The 12,500-nt window shown below is 46.7% G+C and overlaps 1 protein-coding gene across 1 annotated transcript in view; it reads right to left on the bottom strand.

Moving 5' to 3' along the window:
* The window catches only part of LOC118287979 (corticotropin-releasing factor receptor 1), a 42,554-nt gene that overhangs the window by 15,700 nt on the left and 14,354 nt on the right, over positions 1–12,500 (bottom strand). Inside the window, exon 5 of the mRNA XM_035613691.2 lies at positions 5,856–5,938. Coding sequence (XP_035469584.1) covers positions 5,856–5,938 — 83 coding nt within the window. The remainder of the gene's footprint in view (positions 1–5,855; positions 5,939–12,500) is intronic.

The following is a 12,500-nucleotide window of genomic DNA, read 5'->3' on the forward strand; positions in this document are numbered from 1 at the left end:
TGCAGGGACACAAGACAAGAAACACACCGTGAGGCTTTCAGGGACACTCGTGGTTCACAGACAAGAGAAGAGTGAAAATCTCTCTTTCATTTCAGAGCCGACTCTCATTTGACAGCTGCTTCCTTCAGTGGGACAAATGACGAATGCACAACTAGCCTCAACCAACAGCTGATCTTTGAAACCTCGTGAGCGTCCTCCTCTTCATCGGTCCTTCTTCTCTTCTTGTCGTTTGCTTTGTGGTCGTTTTCTTCTGTCTCTCTGCGTTGATCTGGTCCCGTTAGCGTTGTTTCGTGTCTCTGTTCTCATGTTTGAAGTGTTTTGTGAAACTTTGCGGCCATTTTGCATCTTCTGTGATGCAGCTTCTTTTCTCTCTTGTATCGTCGTTCTGTGTCTTCGTGCTCATTCTTCATGTTTTTATTCCAACTGGACTCCACCTTTCCCCTCTGACTCCTGTCGCGGGGGGTCACCGTATGGGAGCCAATCAGGTTTCAGGGAGGCCTGGACCTCGTCCCTCCTGGCCCCTCCCCCTGGCTTTGCGTCTCCGCATGAGGCTGAAGGTTTTTTACGCGGAACATAAAACATCTTGCTGCCGGAGACTCCGAGTCTGTGACTCCGATTTCCATTGTGATCGGCTTTGCTCCACACTACCAACAGTAATCTGGGCTGCAAGTGGATTTATGTAACCTACTGGTGTCTACGCCCAGATTAAAGGTTTAATCCGCAGCCCGGAACACGTCATCCGCCCCATTCACGAGCTTTTTGGTGCAGCAGCTCAAAAATCTTCAACTCTTTCTAAGTCCGCAGCGAACAGATGGCGCCGCAGAACACGACCGTCTCCTCCATCTCGCTCACCAACGCACATCCATTCAATTGAAAGTAAACACTGGAGGTCCTCACACCTAATGAGGATCTTTATCACCTTTATGACCATATACCACAAAACGAGACGTATGAGCCAGGTTTGGCTTTTTAGTATAAACTCCAACCACTGGGCCGTAATTACACTCGCGGCCACAAGAGGTCGCTAGTCAGGAAAACGTCAACATATGTAAGGATGTAAAATTTCCAATATATATATATATATATATACTGTATATCTTAAAACATGTTGGCACTGATTCCTATCAGTTTTTTCTGATATTTAACAGTTTAACCATAAACTGTATTATAAATTATCTATAAATAAAAAGAAAATTTTGTTCTATGCAAATTTTCTCATCTTTTCTACATTATTTATTCTGTGAAGTCAAAATGTTTGTGTCGTCAAACATTAACGTAGAAACGTTAAACATTTCCTCTACCGAAGAAAAATGTGTGATCTTCTCATATTTGGGGACGATTGTTTCCGTGTTCACATCCTCAGATATTATGTTTGAATGACGATCCGTTCGCAGTTATCGTCGAGCGTCGAGCGTTTTCTTCCATTTGCATGTTTGCTTCACTCCGGACACATTTTATTTTATGTTCCATGTAAAAGCTCCTCGAGGGGCTTTTGTTTCTCAAGGCGCCGCGAGGACGCAGCGACCTCGGCTCAGTGACGAACAGCTGTGAACCAACCAACCAACCAACGGCTCCTTCGGCACAAAGAGACGAGGATTTATCGCAGCGCTGCTTGGTGAGGCCGGACGAGTCCATCGATACATTCGTCAATTAAAAGTGTTTTAGGTTTCAGGGCCATCGTATGAGCCGGGGGGTAATACACAGAGAAAAGATAAATTGTGACATTGAAGAGAGAACGTCGGAATGTGAAGGTTCCTCAGTGATCCTGAAGAGAAGAAGTTCTCTGAAAAACAAAACTCCATGTTTCAGATTCTTCTCTCGTTAATTTGCGTTTCTTTTGCGTGAATTTCCAACTTCAACGTCCGAAATTCTTTTCTTTTTCTTCTCTGGATATTGCTTTGTGAAATAAGTATTTGATGCTTCAATATTTCAAGACAAACGAAGTGATGATAAAGAAGACAAGGCCATATTCTGTGAAGTCTTCAGCAGGGAAACAAACCATGTGGGTTTGGTTTTTTTCTTCTTTTCTTCTTCTGGCAGTTGCAGACTTTATGGTTCGACGTTCGTTCTTCGTCCCAGTTTTATACAACAATGCAACAACAACTGTGTCAAATCCCCGCGGCGGCGTTTCCTCCCCACGTTTGCAGCCGAGTCTCTGAAAAGAGATCAGCATCGTCTCAGGGGCAGCGAGGTAAAGACGAGCGCCTCCAGCTCCCAATGAACATACGGCAAGTGTGAATTAATATATAGCATGAGTCCAGAAATAGACACTACGACCGGGCGGGAGCGGCGAAGGTGTCAGGACATAAATCAAGAACGGATCACAGAGGAGGAAGAGGAGGAGGAGGAGGAGGATGAAGAGGAGGAGGGGGAGGAGGGAGGAGGAGGAGGAGGAAGAAGAAGAGGATGAAGAGGAGGAGGAGGAGGAGGAGGAGGGAGGAGGGAGGAGGAGGAGGAGAGAGGATGAGGAGGAAGGGGGGAGGAAGAGGAGGAGGAAGAGGAGGAAGAGGAGGAGGAAGAGGAGGAGGAGGAGGAGGATGAAGAGGAGGAGGGGGAGGAGGGAGGAGGAGGAGGAGGAAGAAGAGGAGGAGGAGGAAGAAGAGGATGAAGAGGAGGAGGAGGAGGAGGAGGAGGGAGGAGGGAGGAGGAGGAGGAGAGAGGATGAGGAGGAAGGGGGGAGGAAGAGGAGGAGGAAGAGGAGGAAGAGGAGGAGGAGGTGGAGGAAGAGAGGGGGGGGGTGAGAGAAGAGCCCCCCCCCCCCACCACCCTCGCCTCAGCTCTCACAATGTGTCGGCCTGGAGAATCAAACCGAACCTGACTCACTGTTCGTTCCGTGAAGAAAACAACAAAGACTCTTATCACACGTGAGAGAGAAACATCCTGGAGCTGAAGAGAAGAAGATTCTTCTTCTCTTTTCTCCTCAAACGAACTTTAAATAAGCGTCTGATCCACTCAGTTTCACTTCACAGTGGGAACGTCGACGATCCGGTTCAATACGGACTGAAGTTTAAAGAGAAGCTCCTCTTCCTCTTCTTCCTCCTCCTCCTCCTCTTCCTCCTCCTCTTCTTCCTCTTATTCCTCCTCTCCTCCTCCTCTCCTCTTCCTCCTCCTCCTCCTCCTCCTCCTCCCCTTCCTCCTCTTCCTCCTCCTCTCCTCCTCCTCCTCCCCCATGATGTCAATCACACCGCGGCCGTCGCCGCCGCCACCCGGTGATTTATTTCAGCAACAAAAGCAGAAGGAAAAAGAAAAACAAATCAAATACACATTTTTAAAAGGTCAGACACTCGGAGTCCGTATCCATCTTGTGCAGCGATCGATCGCTCGTCAGACTCTCGCAGAGTCTCAGTCCGTCTCCCTCACAGATCCATGAACGATGTGGCTTTTACCGGGTCGATGAGCAATATCTGCGTGCGTTATTGAATCTTACACGTCTGGATATTAACTGTATTTCGACTGCACATGCATGTTGGAAGTGCTGCGTAATAATAAAGGCTGATTCTGATCCTAATGACCTTCAACCAAGGACGTGAGCTTCTCACCGCTGTGCGTTTGTTTGGTTGTTGTCTGCAGGATTACACAAAAACTACGGATCAGATTTATATGAAACTCGATGATGAGATGGGACATGGGCCAAGAAAGAATCCCAAAAAATTTGGGGCGGATCCCGAAAAAGGGGGCGGAGTCAGGATCACTTTCTTTAACAATGTGAGATGGAACGCTTTTGGAATAATTCGTGAAAATAATCTGACATATTTAAGGGAATGATCCACGAGTCTGTGCAGTTTGTTTATGTTCATTAATAACTAATAACAAGTTACGTTATCTTACGTCATCGCGACGTCATTCGTACCAGGTGATGACGACTGATCCGTTCATTTTAATAAGATGTAGATCGTGTCTCTAATCTTATGGCAAAAGTGTTATGCATTATTACACAATGCGATGCCACGATGACGTCAGTCCTACCATATAAATCATTTTTCCATCTACATTAGCTTCAGGTCGTGTCAGAGAAAGCCGTGTGTTTTTGAACTCACTTATCATATGATCGGGAAAGATTTTTCTGATCAATACTTTTCCCTCTATTATTTGCAGAGATATCTTTGACCTTTGACCCATCATGATAATCTCCCAGGTGATGAGTGAAAACACTCACTGCAGCACAGAATGTGTGTCAGTCCTCTGCTGATATTAATCCCCAACAAACACCGTTCACTCCTGATGGAGTCAAAACTACTGAGCCTTTATTAAAAATAATTATTCTCCAGTCTGCTGTTGTGACGGGCGAATCAGACGCCGCCGACACATCGTTGGTTTTGAAAACATACGGACTGAACTGACTGAACCCGCTCAGGGTCACGATGCTCATGGAAACTGATTAATATTCATATTTCAGCAGATAGTCCGAGCAGGAAAAAAACAAACACGCCGAGCGTCGTGTAATATTAAATATTACGTTCACGACTCATTTACAAATGTCTGCTTTGTTCCCGCCTGATTTATCTAGAAGAAGAAGAAAGAAACATCTGGCCACAGGGAGAATTATCCAGCTGGCTGAAACAGAACTGCGGCAAAAAAACACAAAACGAATGACCAAAAAATAAAAAAACACACGGAAAGCTTTTTTTTCCTGTTCGTCACGAAACGGCTGCAGATTGATTTTGCCGATTTCGTGTGAAACCGGCCGAGGCCTCGATGAACACGTCGTCCTGCTGCGATGCCGATTCATTCAACAGCCTTTGTGCTTCCTGAAGCCTGATGCTTTCATGTGATGCTCGGGGGGATTCAGCCGTTTTTCCAGTGTCCTTCTATTTGCTGCAGGCTCAGATGAAAACCAACCCCCCACCCCCGAATCTATATTTGCTATAAATAAGCCTCGGGTGAAGCTGCGGCGCTGCTCGCTGCTCGCCCCCCCCCCCCCCCGCTGCTGTAACCCTGGTCTGGTTCCAGATGAACACATGAGCAGATACACCGGGTCTTCGGAGCCTCATTAACCAGGACACGGACATACTGCAGCCAGACACCAGGGGGCGATACAGGTGAATTGACCTCACCTTTGGGAAGCTTTCATAAGAAGAGTAGTGGGGACATGAGGGGGAAGATTATTTTTATTTATTTAACATTTCGAGAATAAAGTCAAAATGTCGAGATTAAAGTCTCAATGTCCCTAAACGTCCGTGTTGTGGTTCCAGTTCAGCTGTCGCACATCCTCCTTAACTGACGTTAGCAAAGCTACGCTAGCTTCGCTAACTGCGCGTGTTCACGTGCAAACACCCGAATCTTCCAGATTCAGTCTGTCAGTAATAATATCGAAACAACTTGGTCAGCTAGCGTTAGCTTAGCCAACTGGCTAACAACACATCAACATCCGGTTGTGTGGTGCTGCTGAAAAGTGCTTCCAGGTCACAATAGTATTTCCACTTTAATGTCCACATTTCGACTTTATTCTCGAAATGTAAGATTTAAAATGAAACCTTCCTCCTCTCATTTCTTCCTCATGCCCGGCCGCAGTACTCTTCCGTACTTTCATGTCGTCAACGCACTGAACTGAAAGTGGTCAACATCCACGTACGACGGCCAACGGGCCAATCAGGAGCCTCGTCTGTGGCATTAGTCGACGAGGGCGTCGTCTCCCTGGTTGTGCGACCGACTGACAGAATCTGCTTCTACGATCTGTATCTCCAAACAAAAACTGGTCACGCGTCGACCTCAGTTTAAAAAAAGAATTAAAGTCACACGATGTGAAGTTAGCGCCCCCAACTGTTCGGAGCAGTTTAGCATCTTTCAGGTGCGAAGACGTTACATCAAACAGCAGAAGAATTATATTTAATGTACAGAAACTATAATAGTCTTACCTCCTCCAGTATGGCCTTACACATGGAGTAGTTCCCCTTCAGCGCCCACGTCCCGTTGGCCAGACACTTCCTGTAAACATTATCTGCGCCGAGAGGGAAACACAGAAAAAGAGAGTTGTAGTTAGAAATGTTTCTCTTCAACCGCTTGTGAATTAATCTTTTTCTCCTCGTGTCCTTGGAAAAAATTTCGCAGGGACGAGAATTCCTGCTGGCGCCGCGACCTTTTCACTGATCGGGAGAGATATCATTAGAGGAGGAATCAGGAAGCTGTGATTTTTCACACGTCGGCTGTCAGGACAGTCTGCCACCCTCCACCCGGCACTGGCCATTCTTTACAGACACCGCCCACCTCCTCCACCTCCACCTCCTCCTCCTCCTCCACCTCCTCCTCCACCTCCTCTTCCTCCTCCTCCTCCTCCTCCTCCTCTTCCTCATCCTCCTCCTCCTCCTCCTCCTCTTCCTCATCGTCCTCCTCCTCCTCCTCTTCCTCCTCCACCTCCTCCTCCACCTCCTCTTCCTCCTATCCTCCTCCTCCTCCTCCTCTTCCTCCTCTTCCTCATCGTCCTCCTCCTCCTCCTCTTCCTCCTCCACCTCCTCCTCCACCTCCTCTTCCTCCTATCCTCCTCCTCCTCCTCTCCACCTCCTCCTCCTCTTCCTCCACCTCTTCCTCCTCTTCCTCCTCCTCCTTGACCTCCTCCTCTTCCTCCTTCTCCTCCTCTTCCTCAACGTCTCTCCCAACTCTTTAGTAGTAACTAGCTGTTTTTTTTGTTTTTTTTACAAAAGATGTTTCCAGTGGGAAACAGGTCGAGCTCTTCCTCACAAAAAAATGGGCCATTATCTGCAATGTTACTGCGACTGTAACTGTGACACTATAATAAAAACACTGTTTTACTCTTCAATCACCAGGAGGAGTCAAAACATGTTTATTTCCCGTTTACAGAAGGAAAAATAATTTCTGCACATCGCTGGATAAAAGGGAGGGGGGGGGGGGGGTGACGGGTCGGCGGCGTGAAAGCTTTGACAAATGATGAGAGAAATCACTTTTTTTTTTTCATGTCGGCTCGCTGCATCAGAGCGACACACTCGCTGGACGGGAATGAAATTATCTGCGGCACATTTCACATTTGCTTTCTCTAAAGATGAAAGAATGAAAGCAAGGTCCAGTGAGGAAATGAAAGGAGGCCGGTTAGGAGTTGAAAGACGAGAGGTCGGACATTTTGTAGGGCGACAGGGCAACAGGTGAGGCTGCTGGATCGAGGGCGTCCATTTAATCTGATGATGAAGCGGCGCCGGGTGAAATGAGACGAGCTCCGGCGGGTCGGAGTGATCACCGTCCCTGAGGGACGCACGATGTGACAATGAGAAAACATCCAGGACGGGTCTGGGAGAGGAGACTCGGCCCGTCAGCACGTCCTCATGTGTCGCCACTTAAATCGCTCGTACGCGAAAACCGAGTCGCTTCACTCTGACGCGCGCGGACGGGTCTGACCCGGGTCGTCTCCACGGCTCGTCTCCACGGGTCTGACCCGGCTCGTCTCCACGGGTCGTCTCCACGGGTCTGACCCGGCTCGTCTCCACGGGGCGGCAGGCGCCGGTTTCCAGCGACCGCCAAGAGTCTGTTTGTGTGGAAAGTGGAAAACAGTCGAGATCCTTGACTGGCGTGGAAACAAAATCATGAAAAACACTTAAAAGCCCACTGATACGAGAGGATTCTCACTTTAACGAGTCCGATATGATCCGTAAATATGAATATTCCTTAAAAAGACGGCTGGTGTTTTATGCCCCGAGTGTCGTCTGCATACAACAACAAAAACTGTTTGTCTGTAGATAATCACGTACAAAATGTCTCTGAAACAAACAGAAACAAATGGCAATAAAATATAGGATACATAGTTTTTCATTTAATTTAATTTCCCTTCTTTTTGAATAATATCCCACATATTTAATGTCAGAGCTACGTCATACGTCCTTATTAAAAGTTCACACACACACACACACACACACACACACACACACACACACACACACACACACACAGTAAGGAGTCTCAAAATGTCACTGGATGAAGTCGTGGCCTTTCGACACATTCCTGGTTTCCCCGTCAAACGTTCTTACACTCGGCCGTCATTTTCCAAATCAGTGTGTTTTGGAGATAATCTCCCTGAGATCAGCACAGGGATAAACCTCGACCAATGACACACACACACACACACACACACACACACACACACACACACACACACACACACACACACACACACACACACACACACACACACACACACACACACACACACACACACACACACACACACACACACACACACACACACACACACACACACACACACACACACACACACACACACACACACACATCGTTCCTAAATGCAGACAGATAAACCTAAATACGCGCTTGAATAATGAGATTTTTGTTTTGGGGAGGGTCCGAGTTTAGAGATGAAAGCGGAGTGGGTTGCCTGAGGGCAATAATGTCCAACGAGCTGAGTAAAAATAGCCTGTTGACAGTGAGGGGACTGTCATCCCCGATCAACGTTACCTCGCTGGTGATATTCCCCAAACCCTCGGACGCCGAATCCTAGAGAGCTTTAACAATCTGTCTGCGGAGAGTCATGTCAGAGGTGCAGAGTTCAGACTGGCAAAAGTTCCAGAGTATTTTTCATTCCAGTTGGTTTTGAAATTATCTCGAGAAAAATCCATATTCCACTTTCATACTTTTTTGCCCTAAGAGCTCCCATAATTCCCTGCTGCTATTAAAATCTGATTTACATGACACTGCACGAACTCCCCGCGGGCTCCGCGGCCACAAATAGTTCAGGTTTAAAGCCACAAAGTCACTTTGTTAGATGCAAGTTTTTAAAGAAAGAGGCGGAACAAGCACATGCTCACACACGAGAAGGAGTCGGACGGTGAAATAATCAATCCTCTCTGGCTCCGGTCCACGGAGAGATACAAACACATAACACTCCCTAATATTTTATAGCAAAATGCGAATGTGTTTTCTGATGAACAAGCAGGTGAAGTGGTCTGTGAGTTACAGTGAATGTTCGGGGGCGGTTGTTTTTCTGTCTGGCAGCGTTTGTCAGTTCTCATGAGAAGAGATGAAAGGAGTTTTGCAACTGAAGCAGATGAAGGTGGATTTAATTCCCCGTTTGTTACAGTGTTGTTATTGTTATTTGGACCCGAGCTGCGATCAATGAGACCGCAGACAGAGATGTCACCGTCCTGCACCGGTGACGTCATCCAATCACCAATCAGGAGAGAGTCGGCGTCAGCTGTCAATCATATCGCCTCATGAAAACCAGACACATCGACACGTGAACGTACATCAGTGTGATATGAACGACCTCACGGGACAGAAACCATCTTTGGAAACATTTATTTAACGTCTGCTTTGATTTTTTAACATTAGGACCCATACTGCAGCCAGCCACCAGGGGGCGATCCACCCGATGCCGCCTTGATATTGAGAGTTGTCCTGTCGTCCATCTTTACTTAGAGTCAATGCTGCAAATACACGTTGGCGAATGTTTGGCTATTTACCAAGTTGTAAAGGTGTTGGGGATGCGGCCAGCAGGCTAGCCCCCCCCGTGACTGTCTGTCAAATAAAGGTCATCAAATGCCCCAAAAATATCTTTCAAAAAAGGTAAATGGGGGAAAAAAAACGAGAAAACCTGTTCAGGGAAGTGTCCACTTCTCTTTGACTTCAGCAGCACGTGTCCCGTCTACAACGCTCACATATATATATATGTATATGATGTATGGATAATATGAGATCTCATACCGTGCCGTCGCCGCGGACGACTCTGTATTTAGTGCCCGGAGGCGTTGAGGCGAGCGGCGGCCGCCGGCGGCGTCGTAAAGCATCACTTGCATCAGGAGTCGCGAGCTCAAGGTTCCGAAAAATATCTGCTGACTTCGCGCGGCCGCCGCTGCCAAAGTGGCGGCTCGCCAGGATTTACATTAACGGGGCCGACGCGGGTTTGTGTCCGGGAGGCTCCAGGTGGCACGTATCACTTTTAATCTCGCTGCGAGTGGTCGGCCATTGTTGTCTGTGATTGGGTGTTGAAAACAGCGGCGGGTCGGTGCCAAGGTGCTAAATCCTCCCCCGAGGTGCACGTGGACGGAACACATGGCGCGACCATCCTCTGCTCTGCAGAACACGCTGCTGCAGAGCAACAGGCCACCGGTGCAGCGGGAGAGAAACTCTCCGCGGGCTCAAAACGCACAACGGAGCAGAAATGTTTTGCTGTAATTGCAAAAGGCCGCGAACGCAAACATGCTGACCCAAATGTAGTCGCACACGCTTAGTGCATCAGGGCGTCGAACAGCGGCTGCAGCTCCTCCTCCTCAGTGTGTGTGTGTGTGTGTGTGTGCGTGTGCATGTGTGTGCGTGTGCGTGTGTGTGTGCGTGCATGTGTGTGCGTGCGTGTGTGTGCGTGCGTGTGTGTTTGTGTGTGTGTGTTTGTGTGTGTGTGCGTGTGCGTGTGCGTGTGCGTGTGCGTGTGCGTGTGTGTGTGCAGCACTGTAATTAACAAGGAGCATCAGAAGACAATCACATGTTATTTGCAGTAATGATACGAGCCTCAGTGTTTCTGGAACAGAAAGAACAGATCTGAGCTGTAAACTGATGCTTGTTCTTGTTCTTGTTAAAGTGGAGTCAGTGTGAAACGTTTCATTTCTGTTGTTCATAGAACTTCACGTTCACGTCTCAGTGTTGATCTGCTGCAACATCTCGACAAACTGACACTCGATAAACTCAAGAGAGAACGAAACACTGAGGAGTTCAACAGAACAAACAGGACTTTACAGGTTTACAGACACGAGACAGGCGAGGACAGACAGAACAGACAGAACAGACAGACAGACAAAAGAACAGACAGACAGAACAGACAGAACAGACAGAAAAGACAGAAAGAACAGACAGAACAGACAGAAAGAACAGACAGACCAGACAGAACAGACAGACAGACAGACCAGACAGAACAGACAGACAGACAGACAGACAGACCAGACAGAAAAGACAGAAAGAACAGACAGAACAGACAGAAAGAACAGACAGACCAGACAGAACAGACAGACAGACAGACCAGACAGAACAGACAGACAGACAGACCAGACAGAACAGACAGACAGACAGACCAGACAGAACAGACAGACAGACAGACCAGACAGAACAGAACAGACAGACAGAAAAGACAGAAAGAACAGACAGAACAGACAGACAGAACAGACAGAACAGACAGAACAGACAGACAGAACAGACAGAACAGACAGAACAGACAGAACAGACAGAAAGAACAGACAGACAGAACAGATAGAACAGAACAGACAGAACAGAACAGACAGAACAGAACAGACAGAACAGACAGAACAGACAGACAGAACAGATAGAACAGAACAGACAGAACAGAACAGACAGAACAGACAGAACAGAACAGACAGACAGAACAGACAGAAAGAACAGACAGAACAGACAGCACAGACAGACAGAACAGACAGCACAGACAGACAGAACAGACAGAACAGACAGACAGAACAGACCGACAGGACAGACAGACAGACAGAAAGAACAGACAGAACAGACAAAACAGACAGACAGAACAGACAGAACAGACCGACAGGACAGACAGAACAGACAGACAGAAAGAACAGACAGAACAGACAGAACAGACAGACAGAAAGAACAGACAGATCAGACAGAACAGACAGACAGACAGACATAAGAACAGACAGAACAGACAGAACAGACAGACAAAAGAACAGACAGACAGAAAGAACAGACAGACAGAACAGACAGACAGAACAGACAGAACAGACAGAGGGGCCGTGTTAACGACCTTTCTTATCTGAATGAGAGAATAAATCATATGGAACGAGGCTCCTTGATCCGACTACATGGACACGTCACAGTGGAGTATCAAGGCCTTAATGAAGACTTAGAGAATAATGTTTATTGAGAGAAACAACTCATATTTCAAAAAAAGAGTTTCTTGCTAAATGTTGCCAAAGTCCTGATACGTATGACAACGAGGTGCCGTTGTTCCAAACAGGACTTTTCTTTCTTTGTTCATTTATTTTGTGATTTTTTTCTGAAAATGTCCATAAAAATTGTTGGTGGACGTTTAAAAAAAAATAAATATATTTTCTGTTTTAGTTTTTATGCCGTTTTATTTTTGTGTAAAACATTTCTATCCATTACGATCGATCAGGAAAAAGGAAAGTTATAATCGGATCAAGTTTTTTTATAGCTGAGTGAGTTTTGAAATCCTGCCATGTGTCCAGTTTTATAGCCTCAAATTACATTTCATTTGCAAAAGGATTCTCGTACAATTGATTGCGACTTTACATTGTTACATTACGTCTTTATTCCTGTAATATCATGAAATGTTCCCCGAAAACTATGATTCTTTTTCTTGCAATATTAAGAAAAAAAGCCATAATTTGATTATTCTGGCAATATGACGACTTTATTCTTGAAATCTCAACTTCCTCCATCGTCGTGTTTTATATGATGACATCGGCTGTGTGATTCTTCTTCTCCAGCACACGACAGTGTACAAACCTTCCGTCTGACGCCAGGGAACATTTGTTTTCTACTCCGGCGTCTCCGAGCTGCCGAAA

This window comes from Scophthalmus maximus, chromosome 16 (genome assembly GCF_022379125.1).
Source record: "Scophthalmus maximus strain ysfricsl-2021 chromosome 16, ASM2237912v1, whole genome shotgun sequence".
In the NCBI taxonomy this organism is placed as follows: domain Eukaryota; kingdom Metazoa; phylum Chordata; class Actinopteri; order Pleuronectiformes; family Scophthalmidae; genus Scophthalmus; species Scophthalmus maximus.